The 24,495-nt window shown below is 41.4% G+C and overlaps 1 protein-coding gene across 21 annotated transcripts in view; it reads left to right on the forward strand.

The window, feature by feature from the left end:
* The window catches only part of Camk2d (calcium/calmodulin dependent protein kinase II delta), a 253,455-nt gene that overhangs the window by 225,694 nt on the left and 3,266 nt on the right, over window positions 1-24,495 (forward strand). For 13 of the 21 annotated variants that reach the window (XM_028856050.2, XM_028856137.2, XM_028856030.2 and 10 more), the window contains 4 exons: window positions 17,624-17,699; window positions 21,078-21,172; window positions 22,950-23,178; window positions 24,351-24,439. In XM_028856050.2, the coding sequence (XP_028711883.1) occupies window positions 17,624-17,699; window positions 21,078-21,172; window positions 22,950-23,178; window positions 24,351-24,417 (467 nt within the window). In that variant the 3' untranslated portion in view covers window positions 24,418-24,439. Of the gene's footprint in view, window positions 1-17,623; window positions 17,700-21,077; window positions 21,173-22,949; window positions 23,183-24,350; window positions 24,440-24,495 lie in introns of those variants that run through there. The other 8 variants (XM_028856133.2, XM_028856111.2, XM_037207054.1 and 5 more) reach the window with 2 other exon arrangements.

Below are 24,495 nucleotides of genomic sequence, written 5' to 3' on the forward strand. Positions count from 1 at the left end.
CTCCATGATTGGAAAACCTCACACCGTCGTGTTTCAAGATGCCAAAGGATGTGAGCTTCTCAGAAGACATTTGAAATCCTATGGAATTTTGCTTCTCTTGGTTCCCTAGTGTATTTCTGCCTTGGGTTTTGACATTTTGCTGTTTGCCTTCTAAGTTTAGCCTTGAAGAACCCAACCTAATATTAGAGCTCAGAGTCATGGAAGATATAACTGCCCTTAACTATCTTTGGTCTTCTCTCATTTCTGAAAGTGATGCATCCTGGGATGGGACAGACTGAAATTTCCCTTTAAATAGCTACAGATTGTCTTTTGCTTTCTAGTTCTTGGTTTCTGGATAATACTGAGATAATTCTAAAACAAGGAATGATACAGGTGTTGAAAGTTTAACATAAGCAGTCAGGTGTAGTGGTGAGCCCTAAAATCACAGAATGTAGAAACAGAAACAAGACAATTGGGAGTTGGAAGCTAATCTTGAAGACACATAAAAACTGTCTCGTGTCAAAAAGCCAAAAAGAAAAAAAAAGAAAGAAAGAAAAAGAAAAAGAAAGGTCACATAAGGACATAGCTACCATTATGTGTGAAAATTCTAGATACTTATAACATGTAATTCCCACAGAGGGTTCTATATTTAAACTATTTGAATTCATTCATTTTTTTTTTTTCAATTACTGAAACCCCACGTGTGGGAAATGGAGAGGCAGGCAGAGGCAGGAGCCCGAGCTGTTTGGTTAGCCCTGCCCTGGGATGACACCCAGTGTGCCCTGCAGTTCCTCATGAATGACTTGTTGTTGATGTTGTTCTGCATTAATATTTTAGTCAGTGTTAAGGATTCACTGTTCACCCTGGTGCACAGATGAATGTTTTCTTCCTAAAATTTGTGTGTTATGCAGTGCATCTTCATTTCTTGTGACATGTGGTATACTCTGTTAGCCATTGTCGGGCAGTATTTGCTGGTCTGTTTTATGGGGGGGGCGGGGTGCTGGCTGTGACTGCCACAGAAGGACTGACTGGTTTAGTGATGAGTGTTGTGAGTCACTTGGCTGTGGTAGAAAGAACACCACTGCCAGAGCTGTATTGTCCCTCTGATCACCTGCATGTGATTACAGTAGCACCCAAAAGACACTGTTAGCAACAGGCAAGTTCCTTAGAATGGCTAGTTTGATCTCTTTTGATTAGATCAGAAACTTTTAAAACAATACTGAAATTTGACCATTCCCGAAGTTCTCAATATTATTTTCTTTTTCTGTCTTCCTTCCTTCCTTCCTTCCTTCCTTCCTTCCTTCCTTCCTTCCTTCCTTCCTTCTTTCCTTCCTCCCTCTCTCGCTCCCTCCCTTTATTTCTCCTTTTTCCAAGACAGGGTTTCTCTATGTAGCCCTGGCTGTCCTAGAACTAGCTCTGTAGAGCAGGCTGTCCTCTAACACAGAGATCACCTGTCTCTGCCTCCTGAGTGCCGGTATTAAAGGTGTGCACCGCCGCCGCCACCACCACCTGGCCTTCTCACTATTTTCGTAGATACATAAGTAAATAGTCTGTGTGGATGCATTTGACACCACATACAGCATACATAACACATTTTTAAAGTGTCAGCACACATTGATACCCCCACAAAACACTCATTCTATGAGCTTTCATTGCACTCTATAGGGCTTTGATCATATTGCATTACTCTAAGATACTAAGTCTCCAACCTCTTTTTCTATATCTGTGTCCAAATGCATCTATAAAATATAAATCAAATTTGACATAACTGTGTCACAGTCTAGGTCCTTTAATATACCTGAGTCATCAGTCTTGCTGATACCCCACATCCAGTCTCTCAGCTGAACCTCTGGTTCCTCCTTCAGGACACATACTGTGGTGTTTTCGTTTTGTTAGCTTGAATTGGCTTTTATTTGCTGACTCCTCCTCCATCACTCTGGCCCAAAGTAACAGCATCTTTTGCCTGCTCATTGACACAGCTTCCCCTCTGCATTTTCTGTCGGTAGTCTATTCTTGACACAGTATTCGGAGAGCTGCTTTTAAAATACATCTGTGTTCTGCTTAGAATTCTCCAGTGCTTTACCAATCCATTAGAATCCATTAAGAGCTTCACCCCAGCAGCCCTCCCTTCCCACCTGACCTCTACTCTATGCCATGTGCCTCAAGGACACTCTTCGTGGTGTATGAAGCAAGCTTCTGCCCTAGGCCCTTTGCACTTGCTCTTGCTTCCTGGTGTGTCCTGATACACATTCCCTTTCTAGTCTCTCATCAGATGCTGCCCTGGGTGTGAGATCTTCCACAGAAACTCTGCTTACAAGTGCATCCCTCCAAAACCCAGCCTTCCTGTTCCCCTTCTCCCTTGTTCTTTCTCCTAAGATGCATGATTATCAGATATACCGGGTTAATTGTTGGCTTACTGTCTCTCTTCCCCATACTAGAATGTAAGTTTCCTTAGAGCGGATGTTTGTTTGTTCTTATATAACCTGAGTAGTGTTGGATGGTAGCAAGAATAGTTACTCAACTGATAAAGGAGGGAAGCATATTGCATACCAATTAAATCATGTCCTAGCAGCCATTAAAATATCCAGAACTTCGAAACTGTCAAACACACCTAACAACATTTACTTACATAGGTTTTTGTACACATGGCACTACCCCTCATAATCTTAGAGCTAAAACACAAAACGAGTGCTGAGAGGAAGCTCAGGGGCGGAGTACCTGCTTAGCATGCTTAAGTCTCGGAGTTCCATCTCAGCATATGCACCAAAAGAGCAAAAACTAGAAAATACAGTTTTAAATAATAAGTTGAAGATCTTTTGCTTTGGAAGAAAGCATATGCTTTGGTGTCTGTTGTGAGTGTGCTATGTCCTGCTTCTTGCCTCATACGGGCAGCTAGACGCCGCAAAACGCGGGTTTTAACACTGGCGGGTTCCTGGCGTGTGCGTTTGTCCGGCAGTATGGCAGGAATGAGGCGTCAGAAACTCCAAATAAGTATGCTGTCCCAAAGTTCTTTTCCGTGGGGGAGTCCAGTCATTTATTATTACCTTACTCTCAGTTAGCGTAAGGTGGACAGGAATTTCCTGTGTGGAATCTTACCCATTTGCCAGACAACGGCAGTGGTGTCTGACGAATGCTCATCCTTTTAAATTCTATTTGTTTTTTTTTTTTTTAATTTATTGCATTTATTTGCTTATTCATTCATTTAGTGTGGAGGGGCACAGACGCCCTGGTCTCACGTAGAGGTCAGAGGACAATTTGCAAGAGTCCCTTCTCCTCTTTTACCACATGGGATCCACAGGTCAGGTCAGGTCAGCAAGGTGGGTGACAAGGAACTTGACCAGCTGAGCCCTCTTCCCAGCCCTTGTATTCATCGTCTGAATTCAACAAAAAAAAAGGGAAAATGACAAATATACATCCATCATGTTACATTTTCTGGAACTTTAACAAGTTATGAAAATGGGCATAATGCATGGAGTATGTGGGAATAAGCACACTGTTGTTGACTCTGAAGCACAATTAACAAATTTAATTTTGATTGTAGTCACATTAGTTAAACTAATAATGCCTTTATTGAGCCTGTGAAATTTGGCCAAGATATTCCAATAAATATTTTTACAAATGTGTATATGTTACTAAGAGTTAAACATGGGCATCACACGTGCTAGGTAAGTACTCTACCCCTGAGCTACATCCCCAGCCTTCTTTTTACATTGGTTGCTTTGTTGCTGTTGTTTGGACCAGAGTCTCACTAAGTTTCCCATGCTAGCTTTGAACTTGGTAACCCAACCTGGCCTGTCTCATTACAGTCTCCCAAGTAACTGAGATTGTATGCCTGCAGAACAGCCCCACTTTCAATAAGTACTTGTAAATTAATTTTCTAAGCTGAATTTAGAACAAAATGTCCCACTGCTAAATTGGTGAAGCTGTGCCACTGTGGGTACTGTGTTAATAAAACGTTTGGATCTGATAGGGCAGTTTCATGTTTCCGAACCAAGCTTTGAAAATTATAGTAGCTAGTCAAAGAAATTGTTTTTGTCTGAAGGAGTCTTATTGTTGCTGTTTTTCATATGCATAGAGACATAGAGCTATAGAAACTCACATGTCTGTGTAAGGGTGTGCCTGTAGTGAACATCAAAAACACAGATAATTTCCCTCTAAACCTAAGTCTTAGAAGTTGTGACAGACCACTCTAAGTTTTGTTCAGGCTGATTGCTGCTTTATCTGCTTAATCCAGTTAACTCCGATAATATCAATGTTGATGCATAAACCCATGAACTAACCACATTGAGTCCTGTCCATTGATCACAGTACCATGGACATATGCTACTATCTTGTCAAAAAGGTCCATAATGTCTTCATCAGTTTACAGCCTAAAAGCGTATTCCTTCATCATCTTATTTGTCCTATGAACCTTTCCACTAGCTCCCCTCTAATTGTTGAGAGCAGTTGCTCCAGTATTTCACACAGTGTGCGGTGGGGGAGAGGATGGGTTCTACCTCCTGTTCTGTGAATCAGCCTTGCTGCTTCCTCTTCACTTGGCCTGATTTGCCCTCACAGATTCTCCTTTGTGGACTTTGGGAGCTATACACAGGATAAGGAAGGAGTTTGTGTGGAATCATAAGCCACTGTTCTCGTGGTTGCTAAACATAAGAATTAACTAAAGGAGTGAATGATGTGAGTCGGCAGGTAAAAGCACTGCCATGCATGCCTGGAGAACTGAGTGTGACCCCCAGCACTCACAGTAAGTTGTGAAGAAAGAATTGACTCTGCTAAGTTGTCCTCTCAACCCTTCATATGTTCCATGGCATGTGCACAATGCATCATTATCATCACCATCTTCTTCATCATCATCATCATCATCATCATCATCAAAGAATTAGCTAGAAAATATGAATTGGAACGACAGGAGACACCAACACGTGTTCTCTGGTCATAATATCACCCCACTATGTTACCTTGGCACCGTCTTACAAGAGATCATGTCAAAATGGGATAAACAAATGTTAAACACTTTTTTTTTTTTGTGATATATATTTTTTATTTTACAATACATCATTCTACATATCAGCCATGGGTTCCCCTATTCTCCCCCCTCCCACGCCCTCCCTTACCCCCAGCCCACCCTCCATTCCCACCTCCTCCAGGACAAGTCCTCCCCGAGGACTGTGATCAACTTGGTAGACTCAGTCCAGGGAGGTCCAGTCCCTTCCTCCCAGACTAAGCCAAGTGTCCCTGCATAAGTTCCTGGTTTCAAACAGCCAATTCATGCATTGAGCACAGGACTTGGTCCCACTGCCTAGATGCCTCCCAAACTGATCAAGCCAATCAACTGTCTCACCTATTCAGAGGGCCTGATCCAGCTGGGAGCCCCTCAGCCTTTGGTTCATAGTTCATGTGTTTCTATTCATTTGGCTATTTTTTTCAATAATTGAGTAAAACTGAAATTTATTATATGCCACAGTCGTCCTAGGACCTCCATGCTATATATATATATAGCCTTTATGGTTCTATGGGTTGTGGTCTGATTGTTCATTTTATATCTAGAATCCACCAATGAGTGAGTACATACCATAACTGTCTTGGGTTACCTCATCAGGATGATTTTTCTAGTTCATCCATTGCCTGCAAATTTCATTTTTTTCTTGCTATACTATTGTGTATATACCACATTTTTTCATTTCTTCGTTGATATTCTTTTCAGTTTCTATTACAATATTGCTATGAACATAATAATGTTTTTATTATTATCAGCTTTTTTATATCAATGTATGCTTTTAGTTTTCCTAATTTTCTGAAAACCCATATGATTTCCACATGTTGTACAATTTACATAAAACTTTTAAACAAATACATTCCTAAAATTGAAATAACCACCCAAAGTTAGATGTGAAGACTCTTTGACTTGACCCTCATCAAGGCAGTACTGGTGTGAGAAATGCTGAAATAGGACCGAGAACTTCTGCTAACCTGGAAATGGGAAGAAAAGCTTCAAAAACATCAGAAGGAACTTGAGAAATCTCAAGCAATAACATTTTCCAGTTCTCCTACTATAGTAAGCCTAAATTATTTGCTGAGGACCGAACCCAGGGCCTTGCGCTTGCTAGGCAAGCGCTCTACCACTGAGCTAAATCCCCAACCCCTTATTTTTTAAAAAGCTGTGAAGAAAAATGAAATTTGCAAGTGAATGAATGCAACTCGAAATGTTATACTGAGAGAGATCACCCAGGAAGACAAATGCAGATTATTTGTGCTTATCTGTGCTCCTAGCTCCAAATCTTTGTTTGTGAGTATAAAACCAGAGTAACCACAGAAAGGAAAGTAAAAGGGGACCAGGGAGGCAGGGAAGGAGCTCTAGAGAGCGACAGTAGGATGTGTCCCTCTATGAAATGGGAAAAGCAGAAGGGCGGGGTTGTAGGATTCCACAGTACCACTCCCCATCTCTGGCTCTTAAATCCTTTTCACCTCTTCTTCCAGGATCTTCCCTGGTGGCAAATATAGTTGTCTCCTTTAGGACTAAGCACACAGTCTCTTATGTTGAGCAGTTAGGCTGCTCTCCATTGACGGAGACCAACGGGAAGCCAAAAACATCTCTGAGCAAGGCTTTAAGCAACCAGGTCTGACTATACAGGGATCTGGTTCTAAACTAGAATTTGTCATCTTAAATCCAGGCAGATGTTATGAGTCTTTCCTTCCTTCCTTCCTTCCTTCCTTCCTTCCTTCCTTCCTTCCTTCCTTCCTTCCTTCCTCCTCCTCCTTCTGTGTCTTCAACTCTTAAGAGAAAGTGGTACTACATCTAATTGATTCATGGAGCATCCTAATACTCTACGCACTTGATGGTACACGCAATGTTAGGCTGTTTCCCAGATCTTGAAGTCAGCTCAAGGTAGCTGAGCAGTTAGCCAGTTGCTTTTATGTGATTCATGTTAATTCTGTTATATAAGTGAATGTTCTGAATAACCACACAGTTTCTTTATACCATGAAACACTTAAGTCTTTTTTTTTCCCTGTGAGAATCTCTATCACTATTTTATACACCCCTTTCCTTTGTTTTTCCCCAAGATAAGGTCTCACCATGTAGTCTTTGCTAACCTGGAATTTGCTGTGTGGAACAGGCTGGCCTTGAACTCACCTGCCTCTTCTTCCCAAGTGCTGGGATTAAAGGTGTGTACCACCAGACCTGGCTACACATCCCTTAACTTTTAAAATAGTATATATTTCATTTCATTTTTACCTTGACAATAACTTTAAAAAAATCTAGGCCTGTGAGCATATACACTAAATAATCTCAGTGCTGGGTCTTTCTTCTCCTACGTGTGCAATTTGTTGATTGTTAGACCATAAAAAGCTAACAGGAATGATAAGCTACTGATATTTGCTCCCTAGTTAACTAACATCTAACCTTTGAAACTACTGTGTATTCTAGAAAAAAATACAAGGATATTTTGAGTATTTATTATTATTGGGAGGCTAGAGCGATTGAAACACTAGGAAATTTTAAAATTTATCATCATCGTCATTTTTAATGTATATGGGTATTTTGCCTACATATATGTCTATATACCATGTGTATGCCTGGTACCCTCAGAGGCCAGAAAAAAGTATCAGATGCCCTGAAACTGGAGTTACAGAAGGTTATGAGCTGCCGCATAAGTACTAGGAATCAAACCTGGGTCCTCTGGAAGAGCATTCACTACTCTTAACCACTGAGCCATCTCTCTAGCCCTGAGAAGTGGGTATTTTAAAATACATGCCTTCTATAAGTAGAAACTGCATAGTAACTTCTGGAAACATTCCTATATATAAATTTAGTGATTGAGTGTTATTCTTATATTTGAATAAAATCTTGCTGATGACTAAACCAACCAGCCCTGCTCTTTGATAGGTGTTATTTTAAGTGATAAAATAGTAGAAGCTATTCTCTCCAGTGTTAACTAACACAAAATTGCTGAAGTAAGAATAAAGTCACTAAGAAACAAGTTGTTAATTGCACAGAGGATGCTAAGCATAGCTGGGCTTATAGGCACCTTTTCTATAAAACTACCAACAGCGTGAAAATGATCCTAATTTGTATATTTGCCTAATGTAACTGTTCCCAAGGGTTATTTTTGTTAATGGCAGCATGGAAAAAGACAATAAAGCCATGGGGCTCCCAGATGTGTGAACCTGGCACAGTAATTAATTGCAAACCTGGCCCAGTAATTAAGTAGTCAGTCACCTTGTCAGAGTAGGTTCAAAGGCATTTGGGTGGCTCATTTAGGTTTATGATTTCAAAATATTGAATTAAGCACCATGGGCTATAAAGAAACAGAGGTTAGTGATTTGAATAGCAAGCGGGGTGCAGGGGGGTTGAGCCACATAAAACTCAAGTTCTGGCCTAGCCTGAATTGGCTGGGTGGCTTAGCAAGTCATTCCATCTCCCTGTCCTCCCAGTGTCTGGGGGCCGAGTGAATTCCCTCTGAGAAATGGAGGCAGGAGTTACACTAAACTGTAGTATGTGCATGGGAAAGACTGAGTAGAACCGCACAGTGTCCTAGAAGAACAAAGACAGCTCCAGACAAATCAGACCACTGTTCCTACTATGCAGCTTTTGATGACTGATTAATCTTTAGACACAGCCCCATAAAGCATTTCAGCATGTAACAGTCTGCAAGCATCCAGGGGTGAAAAGCCACATTGCAGGCAGTTAAATGCCTGGGTCCATTCCCTCAATCAGCTGATTAATCACAAATGTAAACAAATACAAATCTCAAACTCATATGGTTGGAATGTTTTCTTTACACTCTTTCTTTTCTTGAAATGAAGCAGCATCTTTCAACATTGCCTGGAAAACCCCTAGCTTTCCCTGCTGTGCCTGTATGTCTTGTGTCTTCTCTGGCTCTGTCATGTAAACCCTGCAGCCTGATCTTTGGTCCTTCTGCTGACTCTGACATCCAGATTACTGTCAGAGCAGCAGCTGGGCACCTTCCAGGTATCTGACATTTATGTAATGATTTTGAAACGCACACTCTATTTTATATAGACTGTCTGGGTATGTCTTCAAATACACATGCATTTAAAAACATTGACTGGGTTCCAAGTGTTCCGAACACAAAGTGGTCACATACTCATTGGGGAATGCAGTATGCTCACAGCGAGATAAAAAAAAAAAATAGCCAGGTGTGCAGCTCTCAGGAACATCAGCCATGTAGAGGTAACCTATGAGCGGAGGATGGGAGAAGATATCCAGGCCGAACTTATGGCAGAAGGAGAAGACACAGTGTCATCAGATATTAAGGACTCTGTAAAGAACAGAGACCCTGGGGTGCCTGAAGAATGGGTGCTTAGTAGGTCAGAAAGTGGGAAAAGTACTAAAGTACACAGAGAAGGTTGATCTTTGATATGAGCAGTAAAGGCCCTAAAAACCTAAAGGGAGTGGGGACAGATAGTTCTGCTGTAGTGAGGGGCAGAATGGGCCAATGTAGCAGAAGACCCTGGAGGTGGGAACTTGTGAGAGCCTTGATCAGATGAATGACAGAAGGCCCTGAGAGAAAGGACCGTCAGAAAGATTCAGCCTTGAGGAGACCCTCGTGATCCAAAGGGAGGCACCAAGGTTTCTGACTGAAGCAACTCGGTAGACTGTGTTGCCGCTGGTCAAGGTGAAAGGTACAGAGACAGCAGGTTCAGCCAGAAAGGGAAGTGAGTCTGAAATGCCCTACACCTAGGGATATTTAGAATATCACAAGTTGGCTGGAGAGATGGCTTGGAGATTAAGAGTACTAGCTGCTCTTTCCAGAGGATCTGGGTTCAATTCCCAGCCCCCACATGGCAGCTCACAACTGTTCCAGGGGATCCGGCACCCTCACACAGATATACATGTAGGCAAAACACCAATATGCATAGAATAAAAAATAAATGAATTATTTATAATATGGAGAGCTGTAAGAAACAGGAACATAGAAACTGGAAAGATGAGGACTCAGTGGTGGAGATTGGGAAATCCTCAGCATGTGGTTAAAACCGGAGAAGTGAATAAAATTCACTTTATATTGCCACGAAATATGAAGGTTGAGAATGTGCCCTGGGAAATATCACAAGTACCAAAGCAAAGTAATGACTCATGGATGATTGTGTATGAGGACAAAGGAACAGCAGACTGCAGAAGTAAGCACCTGGGAGTCTTGGTAAATCGTGGTTCTATTAGTAAAAAGGAGAAACTACGGAAAAGTCAAGGGGTTTCATAATCATTCCATATGAGTCAGAAGGGAAATTCTCTTCTTTCATTGCACAAAACAGGTTGCTTTCATCCGAACTCATTTTTATTAGGTTCTTATACTGGGGATTTATTTTAGTGCTGAGGATTGAACCTGGGGCCTCCCTGCATGCTAAGCACATGCTCCATTACTGAGCTACATCCTCAGATCCCACTTTATATTGCTTCAGGGCTCTATCCAACACCAAATAAAGCAATATTGTGTATTGGGAAGACCAGTGGACTGGTAATTATAAGCTGGGTTCCTTATTCAAATACTTATTGGACAGTCCTCTAAGCCAGGAGCTAGGTTAGATGCCAGCATTGCAATGGTTCATGCCTACCTTGTACAGAGAGCTGGAAAACTGACTAACTGAATGAGCCTGTAAAGACCCGGGCACCAACTGATCTTTAAAATCAAGTATAAGGCATGTGTAGCTTTATAATACCCTTCGAACCTGGCTTAAAATGAAGGCCAAGGAGTGTGTTGTTGTTGTTGTTGTTGTTGTTTTTACTCAAAATATGATTTTATCGTTTCCCTTTTTCCATGTCCTCCTTCCACATCCACACCTTGATTCCTCTCGAATTCAGGCTCTTTCCTCTTCACTACTGTTTTGTATACACACACACACACACACACACACACACACACACACACACAAAGTTAAATATGTCAATTCAACCTGCTCCATTCATTTAGTATTACTTGTATGTGCATGATTTCAGGGCTGACGACTTGGTATATGATAACCAGTTAGGGGACTCATCCCTAGAGATGACTGTTTCTCTTCCTGTCATCAATTCTTAGTTGTTTGTGATTTTTTTGTTTAAAGGTAAGACCCTAATGAGATTCTCCCTTCTGTGTTACTGTGTCTGTCGGTGCTGTTTAGGTCTTTTTAAAGGAAAACTAGTTGAGATATTTTTAAAAAAAAAAAAACAAATGTAGAAACACGGATGTGGAAACAGTTCCCTAAGAAGACAGGACAGCACATGTGCAGGGCTGGGGTAGGAGGCAGTGTGGGCATTTTGAATCTTTCTGCGAGCATCATGAGATTAAAGCAGCCTTTGGCTAGGTCTGGTGAGATGAGCCGGATCCAGGCTGTGGAAGGTTTCAATCTCATTTTGAATGCTAACCACAATGAAAAGATGATAGAAGACTTCAAAGGGAACATTATCTGAAGAGATAAGCATATGTAAACATCTGACTGTCTCATAAGGAGAAAGGTGAAGATCGGAATTGTTCACAGAAACTCAGTGAGGAAGCTTGTTAGGGAACCTGGGCAGGGAAGGGTGCTTGGATTCAGAGTGGTGCAGGCGTGGACCAATGTGGAACATTAAAAGATGAAAGCAACAGAATTTGATAGACTTGATCGAAGGCTAGGATGTTCCCTCTGGTTCTCAGGCTCTTTCCTGTTTATACGTTTGGACAGAGATCCATGGAAAACCAATTAGTTCTGTGTAACCAGAATATGGTGGCCCTATTGCACGCCACCAGAAAGCCAATGAGCAGGCAAGAATGGAATCTGTAAGGTATGCTTTCTTCAGTGTCAGTGGCCTGAGCAGGCAGCAGATCAGTATCGCAGTGACAGCTATACCCGCCACCGTCTCCAACCAGCAGATTCCACAGGGAAGGAAGAGCTGAGAAACGAGGAAGAGGCTCACCGCTAGCTTGTTCCTCTGGTCAGGTGACCGGCCTTGTTTCTGAGATTCCCAGGATGGGAGCATCTATCTCATATCTCCTGCATGGTCCATCATGTGCTTTCCCTCACCAGCGGCTCTGTGTACTTGGGTTTGCGCTCTCTCTGGAGACCTTGCATTCTGTCCAAAGGCACCATCAGGGTAGAGGGTAACTCAGACTGAAACAATCCATTAGCAGTGTGTAGGTGCTAAGGTATTTACTCTGTGCATATACAGGTTTCTTTCCACAATATGAAGTACACATGTGGTGTCATAATATAAAAACACACCAGCCTCTCTGTCCATCCTGCCTGTCTCCTCTCATTGGTGGTGGTGGAACTTGACAAGCTTAGTTTAGGTAGCTGGATTTGAAGTGCATGAAATATTCAAGTGAGGCTTTTAAAATAGGCTTTATGGTGCCAAAGGAAAGAACTGTGAAAGAAATCACAGTATTGGAAGTGCACCTGTGATGATGACCGAGGTTCTGCACTAGACCCTAACAGACAGAGCTCAAAAGAAGAGTGAAGTCTCTTACTCAGGACAGCCTTTCAACCGCTGGGGTGGGTACAAGATCTTTAAGGGAGCATTGGGAGAGACATTGCATTGTACCAGAGGCAACGTGGGGAGAAAAGGCCTTCCCTTAAAAAAAAAAAAAAAAAAAAAAAAAAAAAAAAACCCTTAAGAGTAGAGGAATAGGAGAGACAGCCCCCAGGTACAGCACAACTGAGCTCCAGAAAAGAGACATAGACACTACAGTTTCCCCTCAGAAAACCAAGAGAACAAAAGAACTCCTTACCCCTGTAGGTTTTCCCTGGGTGGGGTAGAGAAAGTTCCACCCCACCTGATTCGAATGCTAAGAGACACAGACAGGAAGCTGGGTGCTGGAGGACCACAGACTTACCCTCTAGTTGCAATGGAGTGGGTTTGGTTTGTCCTCCTCCGCTGAATCGGTGTGCTCTAGCCCTCACGGTCAGGGCTATCGGGATTTTTTAGGGGCCATATGCATGGCCCCGGGGCCTGGCCTGATTTCTCACAGGCTGCTGTACCTGGCCTCTTAGAGCATCAGCATCAGTACCTTCAGGCTGTAGGTTCTTTATCAAACAGTAATGAAATTTGCTCTGCTGTCGTTCTTGCACAGAAGTAACCCTGAAGTAACCTGATGCTTACCAATCTCTTTGTCTTTTTTTCCAATAGTCTCTTTGTCCTCACCAGACAAGAAAGTAACTTTGAAGTGTTCAGTCTACTCCTTGTATCAACTTTCTTCAGTCTAGGGGTGGAAGATTTTTTGATCTCTAGATCAATAAAAATGTCAAAGGAACTGTGAGTTTGGGTAGGGTAACATGCTCAACGTGTTTGTATGCCTGCATGGAAGAACACTGAGGATGTGGACCATCTTTCTGGCTTGCTTTCCTCTCTACTCTTTTCCCAAGCTGGAAACCCTCAAAACCTACTTTAGGTCCTGCTGACTGACAGTCTGCTCTCTGAGATTAAATTGGTGGCATCTTACAGGCAGGGAATGCCATAATGCACTCTCCTCCTCCTCCTTCTTCTCCTCCTTCTTCTCCTCCTCCTCCCCCCCTCCTCCTCTTTCTCCTCCTCCTCCTCCTCCTCCTCCTCCTCCTCCTCCTCCTCCTCCTCCTTGGTGACATTCCTCACTTTGCCTCTCGGACCGCCACTTCTTAAGGAAAAAGGGAGAGCAGAGCAGACCCTCATCATAGAAAACAGCTAGCCAGGGACCTAGGCTCGCTGCTGTTGGGGGAGAGCTAGCTGGCACCTGCCCCACCCTCACACCCTAGGTCAGATGTTGCGCTTGTGGCAACAGCTCTAACTTCTAACCTCAGAGCACTGTACACAAGTGATTCATTTCCCAGCCTTCTGTTTTCCTTCCAAGAGTCAGCTGTCATATGCCAGACCCAACTGTGACTCACTCACACGCCTTTGCCTGGAGGAAAGGAACACTTCAGAGATTCCTGAGTCCAGGCCCCTCCTAAGCCAAGGCTCTTGCTGCCTCCAGAGTGATACAGCACAGAAGCCTTCTGCTTTCAGCCCTCTCCCTGTGTTGCTCAGCCAGGCCAGCTCGAATACCAGTGTTTCCGAGAATGAGAGCTAAGATCGAAGACAGTTGGTTTGGCTCCGATCAAGACCATTTGGCTCCGACAATGCAGAAGCAAACTTAAGCCACTGTTCGCAAAACTTCAGAAAGCTTGGGAGGGTTTGGGCAACAGTGGTTCTGGGTGAAAGTTGGCTGCTCACTGTTGCTGCGCCTGATTCCATCGTGTGCTTGTGAGAGGATGTGGGGTTTTCAGGACCTCGGGAACTGTTCCAGAAGTTTGCACACTCTGAACTGCCCAGCTTACTGAAGGCACACAATCAGCACTTCACATGGACCTTTATCTTTTCCTTCTCTGTTAGTTTTAAAGGATTGGTGTTGTTTTCAAATTATAGTTTTCCAACCAGCCATATAACTTACTGAAAAGGTTGTTAGTTTTAAATGAGGGTCCTGTGTGAGGAGGAAGTTTTGGCAGCCACATCCTTACACTCTCCCATTCTGAGCAGCTCTTCACAGATGCCCTTCCTACTCCAGAATCAAGTTAGCCGTCATGAGCCTCTGCAGAGCTTCACACTGCCAAGGCCACAGACAGATGAATCACTTGTTGCCTAACTAAACGGAATGTGCCACTGGCAACATTCCTGCTACAGAACTCTCGGCTGTTACCACTCCATCCAATGTCCTGAGGACAGCTATGTTATTCGCGTGGATCAGTCGAATGAAAAGAAAAACCAAATAGTGTAAGTGTGCAGAGGAGGAGGAATGCCCAGGTTCTGCTCTTACATACAAGAGAGAAGTTAAAAACTACTGTGAAGCATCTAACAGTGATGCTTTTATAAACATTTACATTGTTAGTAGCCATTATAGGGGCAAATCTAATAATCATTTTAAGATACCTGACTACTATATTTGTTATGAGATAGTATCATACAGTCTTAATAGAGTCAAAATAATTTTTACAAATGTATTCTTTAATAAGAAACACTTTCACCTAGTTAACTTGGATTTTGAAAGTGAATACACACTTAAAGTTTGTGTTAAAACATAAAGATCAGATTCATTAAAAAAAATGGTGCTGTAATCAATAAATAATTAAAAGCAAAGGTTAGCATCTTCATGATGAATGATAATGTCATAATACCTCACACAGAAAAATTGAAAATCACTTTGTGATACTGCCATGCTGATTTCCAGAGTGGCAATACAAGATTGCACTCCCACAGCAGTGAAGGGGTGTTTCCCTTTCTCCACATCCTCTCCAACATAAGCTGTCATCTGTGTATTTGATCTTAGCCATTCTGACAGGTGTAAGATGATATCTCAGAGTTGTTTTGATTTGCATTTCCCTGATGGCTAAGGATGTTGAACATTTCTTTAAATGTCTTTCGGCCATTTGAGATTCTTCTGTCCAGAATTCTCTGTTTAGCCCTGTAACCCATTTTATAATTGGATTATTTGATATTTTGCTGTCTAGTTTCTTGGTTGGTAAGATCTCTTCCCACTCCTGGGTAAACTGAGAGAGAGGAATAGAGGGGAGGGGATAGGAGAGGATGGGAGTTGGGAACATGAGGGAGAGATGGGGAGGGAGAGCAACGAAAGAGGTATCTTGACAGAGTGTACCATTAAGGGGATGGGGAGAAAGCTGTAGCTAGGGAAAACCCCAGGAATTCACAAGGCTGTCCCCAGCTAAGACTCACAGCAACAGTGGAGAGGGTGCTTGAACTAGCCTTCCCCTGCACTCAGATGGGTGTCTACCCTAATTGACATCATAGAACCTACTGATGGAAGCAGATGCAGAGACCCACAGCCAAGCACTTGGCCAAGACCCTGGAGTTCAGTTGAAGAGAGGAAGAAAGGATTGTAATAGCAAGGGAAGGTCAGAATCAAAACCACAGAAATAGCTGACCCAAGCTAATGGGAACTCATGGACTCTGGACTGACAGCTGGGGAGCCTACATGGGATTGAACTAGGCCTCTGAATGTGGGTGAAAGTTGCAGTTGCATGGCTTAATGTTTGTGGGGCCCCTGGGAATGAGACCAGGACCTACCCCAGGTACATGAGCTGGCTTTTTAGACCCCATTTCCTATGTTGTGATGCCTTACTCAGCCTTGATGCAGGGGGATGGGGAGGGACTAGGTCTGTCCCCAACATGGTATGACAGCCTGTGTTGACTATCCAAGGGAGGCCTTACCCTCTATGAGGAAGCGATAGGGTTGGTGGGGGAGCAGGAGGAGGGAGGAGGGACAGGGGTTGGTCTGTAAAAGAAAAGAAAAAAAATTTAATAAAAAATTATATAAAAAAGAAAGAAAGAAAATAACTTTGTGGCTCCCAGTTTGATTCTAGTGATGTACAATGATCCTAAAACAGAATCTAGTCAACTTAATATTTTTAACATAATTTATATTTAAACATAATAAATATTAATGTTTAAATATAATTTCATGAGTGAAAAAAAGCAACATTCTGGAATTAAGAAAATGCTATCAGTAGTTTTGATCAAATTCACAAATATATTTAACATCTATTTTACTGAACAAAAGTTTCTTAGGCAACACAAAGAAAGAGCATAGTCTTTGCTCACAAGGTACTTTCTATTTAAATAGGAGAGCACAGCTGGCACAGTGAACAGAGCTTAATAACAACCAAACAAGCCATGGGCTCTAACCTAAGGAGGTGTCAGGGATACCGAGGGGACGGCTCAGGAACTAGGGGTACTCGAGAAGAAGGTAGGCACACTTGAACCAGGTGAAACTGGAAAGGAATTTGCTGAAAGGATGATGTCTGAGCCAGACCAACCATTAATAATTTTACCAATCCCGGGTAGGAAAAGACACTAATGGTGTTTCATGTTTGTTGGCTTTGATAGTTTTGCAAGGGACTTCCATATGCTTATTGCCCACATTTGCATTATTCGTGTGTCTCTGTCTCAATTTAGAGAGTTTACTAATGGCCATTTACCTAAATGCAATGGCCTGTCACAGTGCTGATGCCCTCTTCTGAAAGGGCCAGGCAGGTTGACCTGAAGGGTAAGAAATTAGTAGTCACCTAATGTTGTATGTCTTGGAACAACATACCAATCTTCACTCTTAAGCTGGATGTTTGTTCTTTGGTATTTTTATAACCTAGCTTTTTTGGTGACACATTTTTTAATAGAGTCAAGGTGATAACGGTAGCAAAGATGAATTCAACCTTCCATGTATCTGTTGTTAGTGATCAAATGCGATCTCGCAGTGTCTCCAAGACAACTGAGATCTATGATCTGAGAGCCCTGTTAAAATGCAGATTCTGAGTCGGCCAGTGGTGGCACACGCCTTTAATCCCAGCACTCGGGAGACAGAGCCAGGCGGATCTCTGTGAGTTCGAGGTCAGCCTGGGCTACAGAGCAAGATCCAGGACAGGCACCACAACTGCACAGAGAAACACTTTTTCAAAAAAAAAAAAAAGAATTCAGATTCTGATTCTTCTGGTCTGGGGTGTGACCTGGATATCTGTGCTTCTAAGCGCTGCTAGAAGACATAGGTGTTGCCGACCTCCCATTATGAGCTAACAACTGCAAAAGGAACAGCCATCTCTCTCCGGGAGAGATGGTTCACATGATGCCTTCACTGAGCAAAGTAGCTGTATTGTTGACCAATACCTTGCGTAGCCTTTGTCCTTGGTTCTCATCCGACTCTATCTTTGCTTTTAGCTCGAAAGCAGGAGATCATCAAAGTCACTGAGCAGCTGATTGAAGCTATCAACAATGGGGACTTCGAAGCTTACACGTGAGTAGAGACAGCCTCATCCTCACCGGCTTTGCTTTCTAGCTCTTGAGTGCATTTTCTCCGCCATTGTATTGCTCCGGTGTCTGAAGTCTTGCACGTTTATTTAACCCCTGCTTTAACATGCTGACAACAGCTTTGTGTCATATAAATGACAATGGGCACTCCAGAGATTTCAGAGAGATGACTCATCTTCTGATCAGCTGGGAATGGCTTTGTGAATGATATTTCTTTGCAATCACCCACAGTTCTCAGTGAAAGTAGGGCATCAGAGAAATCCATGCAGGCAAGGATTTAAAAAGAAAGAAAGCAGAGAAGTGGGTTAAGAAATTTGTTCCTTTGTAGTTCTGCCAGGGATTGGGACAGAAGAGCATAATAAATGATGTCAGGCGTTCCTCCCCCTTGTCTATTAATGAAGTTCAACGTTATCTGCATCTGTTGAGTGTGTTTTTATATTAAGAGGAGTTTTGACTCAAGAAGAGGATTTTATGCTTAAATAGTTATAGACTTCTGGATTATATTTTATGTAAAGGAAATCATTTGCTTGAGAAAAATGAAATATTTTATTTAAATAAGACATGAAAAGGATCATTGTGAAGCTATTTGGGGATGTAAATCCATGTTTTTTCCTTACTACATAATCCCACTGTGTGAAAGTATTAAGTGCTAAAACAAATCAATAAATAAATAAAAAGAAAGAAAGACAGAAGGAAAGAAAAGGATTGATTCTAATCTCTAGTTAGAAAAATATTTCTAGGTTTAAAAGCAGGAAAATGGCCATAAATGAGAAGCTAAACTAATTTCCCAACTGATAAAATTGGTATACACCACTAATTTTAAAAGTCAAAAACAAAACAGAACATCAACTTAGAAAAGTGTTTACAAAATGTGTCAAATGTTAGTTTTTATGCTGAGTGGATCAGATTGGAAAGAAAAAAAAGTGGAAAAGGATCTGAACTGAACATTAGTCAAAAAAAAAAATGAATAAGGCATATTCATGCCCCTTACCTAAGTGTGTGCACAAGCAAAGCCTGTGATGAACTGAAGCGCTCAAAAAACATGAGCCCAAATAAATCTCCACCTCCCTCCTGAAATTGTGGCAAAAGTTAGTAAGAGAGGCATGTTCATGATCCAAACACACACATAATAGGCAATGTAAAATATGTAAGAGCGTCACTAAATGTGGAGACTAAGCTAATATCTTGTAGGTGCATATATATATCCTTATAGAGGTATGAATATATGCATACAAACATAAGCATATACCTGAACATTATGTGTGGCATCAGCTCTTCACTATTGCCTAAAAATGTACACTTGATCAAAGAAACACTAAGGGTTGGGCTTGGATCCCTGTTGTCACGGACAACAGTTTTCCTTTAAACTGCAGCTGATAATAACTTCATGCTGTAGAAATTGCTCTTTTTTATTCTTTTTACCATTATAACCTTGTTAGACCTCTGTGAGTTTCTAAAGAATAGGAAGAGTCTTAAAAAGCTCCTTTTGTGATAGCCATCTCCTGTGGAAGACAAAAGTAGTGTCTTGTTTTTGTTTCACTGACAGGGTGTAATTGTAGCCAGTAGATATGAGGTATTTCCTGTTTCCACACAATTTTAGGTAGGATATTTAAATAACTCAGTGTCTTGAGAGCACATTACCTCATCTTTGCCTAGAGAGACCTGTCATTTGGTCTGGATTTGTAGTTCCAGGCCCCAGGATAATCCTGTATTACTTCCTTCTAAAGCTTTTGAAGTTGAAGAATGTATTGGTGAGGCTGGCAGCTGGCCCGGAGCTTTGCTCACAGCACCACCCCAACCAGTATAGAATAGAATACTGTCAGTCTTTATTGATCGAAAGCCTGTGGCAAGAGAATGGACAATAGATATCTGGGCGTACAAATGATAGCTGTAGATGATAGATAGGTGGGTAGATAGAAGATAGATAGATGATAAAGACAGACATAGATAGATAGATAGATAGATAGATAGATAGATAGATAGACAGATAGATAGACAGATAGGTGATAATGAATGATAGAGAAGAGAAAGGAAAAGAGAATAACACTTTCAATATTGATTCTTTGCAAGGTGGGTTAAAAAGCTTCACTCTAATATTATATTATATTATATTACATTACATTACATTATATACCTCAGATCCAATGTGAGGTAGTATGAAGTTTGGGTTCACAAACTGACAACTAAACCATATTTTATAGAGGAAATAATAGCACCTGGCAGAATAAATTTCTGTTGCCATAGGAACACTATTCTTCCCACTTCACTCCTTAGGAAGAAATTATATATATTTGACTTGAGCTTAAAAATGCATGCCCAGCAGGCAGTCTGAGGCAAAGTTCACCATTCCCCCCCACCACTGCTTTCATCACAAAGGGTAATTGCTGTGGTGTTCTTTCTTCCAGACCACCAGCTCTGCATTCCTTTGTGTTCAGTTTAGGTTTTTGGAAGTGGGGACTCATGTTGCCCAGGCTGGCTTGGGACTCCTGCTGAATAACACGTGCGCACCAGCATGCCTGGTTTGCCAGCACCGTGTTCCATGAACTGTACCATGCTTGGAAGAACCATAGCGAGTTAGGTTTGCAAATTTGTTTTCCTGAGGAACAGTTAAGAAAGTTTTTCTCCAGTATTGAGCACGTCCATTTGGAATTAAATGGGTTCCCACCCACTGCGTTTCTCCTTTGGGGCAAATTAATAAACAGCCCAAAGTCCTTTGATTTATAAGTAAATTTCTCCAAAGAAATCCCATTGATTTCTTGTGAATACTTTAGAGTTGCGTACCCCTTTGCTGAATTCTGCTTTTAGGATTAAAAAGGAAACTACTATGCCCATTTGAAGCACCTGTTAATTTTCTTTTAAGTAAAATAAGGTTTAAACACATGCTTAGTGTAATCTTATGGACATTACCAGGAAATCCAGATTGAATCCTCCTCTTCAAGTCAGTTTCAATATGGATGGTTACAGAGGATGGAGAAAATAGCTCCCTTAAACATCGTTCTAAAAATTATTTCCCAAGCCAAAGATGGTTTGAAAGGATTTAGAATATGTCTTCGACTTTGAGAAAACTTCAAACATTAGAAATTTAAGTCAAAATTTAGAAAACTAAAGAACTAACTTGTGGAGTTAGAAAGCAAGAGATGATTGTGCTTGGACCAGTTAACTTGGTTTTGTGCCTCTGTGAGTTCTCTACAAAATGATATTTTGGAGTCTGCTTTTTGATTACCTTGTTAAGGTCCATGGGAGAAATTTCCTATTGAGGTGGTTTTTAGAATCTCTTTCCCTCACTGACCATAAAGAAGAATGCTTAACATGAAATCACAAGACTGTCAGCACATTTACTCATAAATTGTTTTTCTTGCTGCAGGAAAATCTGTGATCCAGGCCTCACTGCCTTTGAGCCTGAAGCTTTGGGCAACTTGGTGGAAGGGATGGACTTTCACAGATTCTACTTTGAAAATGGTAACTATTCTACGTTCCTTACCACCTTCTCCTTGAACTTCTCCCAACCTCCCAGACTCTTTGGCTCTTTCCTGCAATGGGAGTTTTTATCAACAGTATGTCCACTATGGAAACTGTTCTTTTTGGGAACTGAAATATATGCACTTCACACCTAAAAGTCCTTTATGTTTTGAAAAATATGGAAACACCCATTAAGACCAGGCGAATGGACAATATAAGCTCTCTAATGTTATGAACATACCTTACTTTGTTTTTGTAAAGTGGTTAATATGGGGAATAGTAGCCACAGCCATGATACCGTGGCCGAGCACTGTGGACAAGTGTAGTGGTCCCTTTCAGATTATGATACGAACAAAGATGAGCAACCAGTAAGTGTTTCCACTCAGATTGCAAAGGTCTTAATGTCTTAGTGGCTCAGAGGAAACATACGTCTTTCAGAAAACATTCACATTTACCGGACAGTGTCTGCAAATCAGAATAAACCAATACAGAGAAACCCAAGCCAAAGGTCCAGCATTTTATTTAGTCCTCACAGCCTCAAATTTTGCTGTTATATTTCCATGGTATGTGAAAGAAATTCAGTCTTTTTGCCATGAGGTCCCGTTGAATTAAGGAGGAATTGTATGATAATTAGGGTAATTGGGTTTGTGTCTAGTGATTATAAGCCTTGACAAGTCTGCCTTGGCATGTGATTTTAGCATGTTTCTCTTTTTTTTTTGTATGTTAGCTGTTTGTAAACAAACAAGCAATAATAGGTAATGGTAAATTAATTTGTGTTAATAAAGCTTGGCTAAATAGTCTCATATCCTGTATAGTTTAGCATTTTGATGGAGGCATCTCATATTATCTCTTTAATCTGTCAATCAACACCATTTTATTTCAAGTAAAGTAGTTTATTAATCCATTAATATTTCAGCACTACACTATGCACTACTATTTTCCCTAAGTGTGCACTCTCCATAATAGGATATTGTTTTTATGTCACTAACTTTCCGAGCAATTTAAATAGGCATTGTCTAAGAATGAGAAGCGTGTTTGGGTAGCAGCAAGAATAACTCGGCCTATTCTAATCCATATGGCACCATCAATAGGAATTGTGCTCAAATTCCACAAATCTCTTGATCACGTGATTAGAATGGCAATAGCTATTATCCAAACACCAGAGATTAGAGCCTGGTGAGGAGCATCGGTTAATAACCAGTTGTGTGATCAAGCAATGGATTGTGAATTTTGACTAGCTGATCACAGATACATTCTGACCAAACTGAAGTGTCGGGGATGTGATGCAGAAACATATCCATGCAGAGAAACAGTGATTTTAAAATTGTCGCTTGCGATGTTTCCCTCATCCCACATACTGACTACAGAAACACCACCACAAGTCACCCCATCAACTGCCCCAGTGGGCCCTTCCCGGAAAGACAAGAGTTGCTCCGTGGACCTGGGCCAGGGTTTCTCCGCCTCTCTCTGTAGGGTGGCTTCTGTTTCTAGCCCTTGCGTAATAAGTGCATCTGTGTAGCTTTTCTGCCTAGTCGTCAAAATATTTAAAGTAGCACAGACTGCCTCTCAAGGAAATCAAAGAAAATAAAGATTATCTACTTCTGTTTCATTGTTTATACTTTATGCAACACCCAGCACTCAATTGGTGCAAATAGGTTAATGAATTAAGGCAGGAATGAATACCATTCCTCATTTATCCCGACTGAAGTTAATCTTGATTTCAGTTTACTATGCATAAGACCTTAATGTATGTTCTTTTTATATTGTTCTCTTTCAGCTTTGTCCAAAAGCAACAAACCAATCCACACTATCATCCTGAACCCTCACGTGCACCTGGTGGGGGAGGATGCAGCCTGCATCGCGTACATTCGGCTCACACAGTACATGGACGGCAGCGGCATGCCAAAGACAATGCAATCAGAAGAGACGCGCGTGTGGCACCGCCGTGATGGGAAGTGGCAGAACGTTCACTTTCATCGTTCGGGGTCACCAACAGTACCCATCAAGTAAATATCTCCAGGCTGTCAGAGTTGTTTAGTATGCCCATGGTTGTAGGCAATTTAGAAAGCAACATTTAAAAAGAAAATGTCAGATGTTGTAGCATGTTTTCAGATCAGTATTCTTCCTCAGATGTCATGTTTAATTTCCAATAGACAGATAATGATGATAATAATAATAATAATCAGATAGATAACTCACAACACATCTTGGAGGTGCCTCTCCTGTGCTAGATGCAGGGAGAGGTGAAAAGGCATTTTCCATAGAAACCATAAAAATCTGATTTGGAAGGCAATTAATCACTGAGACCGTGGAAAAACTAAACTACCTACTTGACTTTAAAGTTGGATGCAATGAACAGCCAATGCACTGAAACATCCATGCTCTGTATGAGATACTGAATTCTGAGCAAAAGCTTACCCAAGGAATAGAATTTGGAGATACAGAAATGGGAGAAAGTCACACAAGAGAGAAAGTCCAAACCAGAGAAATGCCCTGAAGTTACAATGTTGAAACTTTAGAATCATTAGAAAAAAGGCAGACCACTATAGGCTGGTTCACTGGAGTAAGGGGGAATGATGGGAAATCATTTGTATCAGTAAAATGGGATGAGCCAAAAGCAAGAAGAGTAAATGGGGTGAAGCCTGGCCCACTGATCATCTCTTTCCAGGGTGCCCTGTTACTATTTTTGAAGGTGTAGGGTGTGGAGCCTAGTTCTCACAAACAGCCACTCAACACATTCCAGCAAAGTCATTTGGACTTCTCAGTTTGGTGGTAGATTATCAATCACAGTGATTTCCAAAGGTCTTCTCTGTCATTTTAGTCGCTATCTAGCACTGTTGGATATACAAAAAGAAATAAAAAGGATCAATAAAGACAAAAATAAATCCCAATAACTAGAAAAAAATAGGTTAAAATACATTCCAAAAATCATAGCTATGTAACCAAAAGGAACACGGAAGGAATAGAGAAAAATAAAGTTTGTTCATGGTTCATGTTTCTGTGGTTTTTACCCCAAAGAGGTACACCACAAATTGCCAGCTAATCTAGATAGGATGGATACATTTGTATTAGGCCAGGGACTAGTTTTCTCTGCAGTTCTCTGAAGTGTTAAGGGATAGAGCCTATTTAAGAAACTTCCTTTTATGCCAGGTGGCTGAAATGGGGCTTCTCTTAATAGGCCACCCTGTATTCCAAATGGGAAAGAAAACTTCTCGGGAGGCACCTCTTTGTGGCAAAACATCTGAAAACCATTCACATTTGGGTCTTGTAAGTAGCATCCTGCCCCACAGTTCTGTGCGATGGGGCCTAATGCTGGAAAAGCT

The sequence above is a fragment of the Peromyscus leucopus genome, chromosome 6 (assembly GCF_004664715.2).
Source record: "Peromyscus leucopus breed LL Stock chromosome 6, UCI_PerLeu_2.1, whole genome shotgun sequence".
In the NCBI taxonomy this organism is placed as follows: domain Eukaryota; kingdom Metazoa; phylum Chordata; class Mammalia; order Rodentia; family Cricetidae; genus Peromyscus; species Peromyscus leucopus.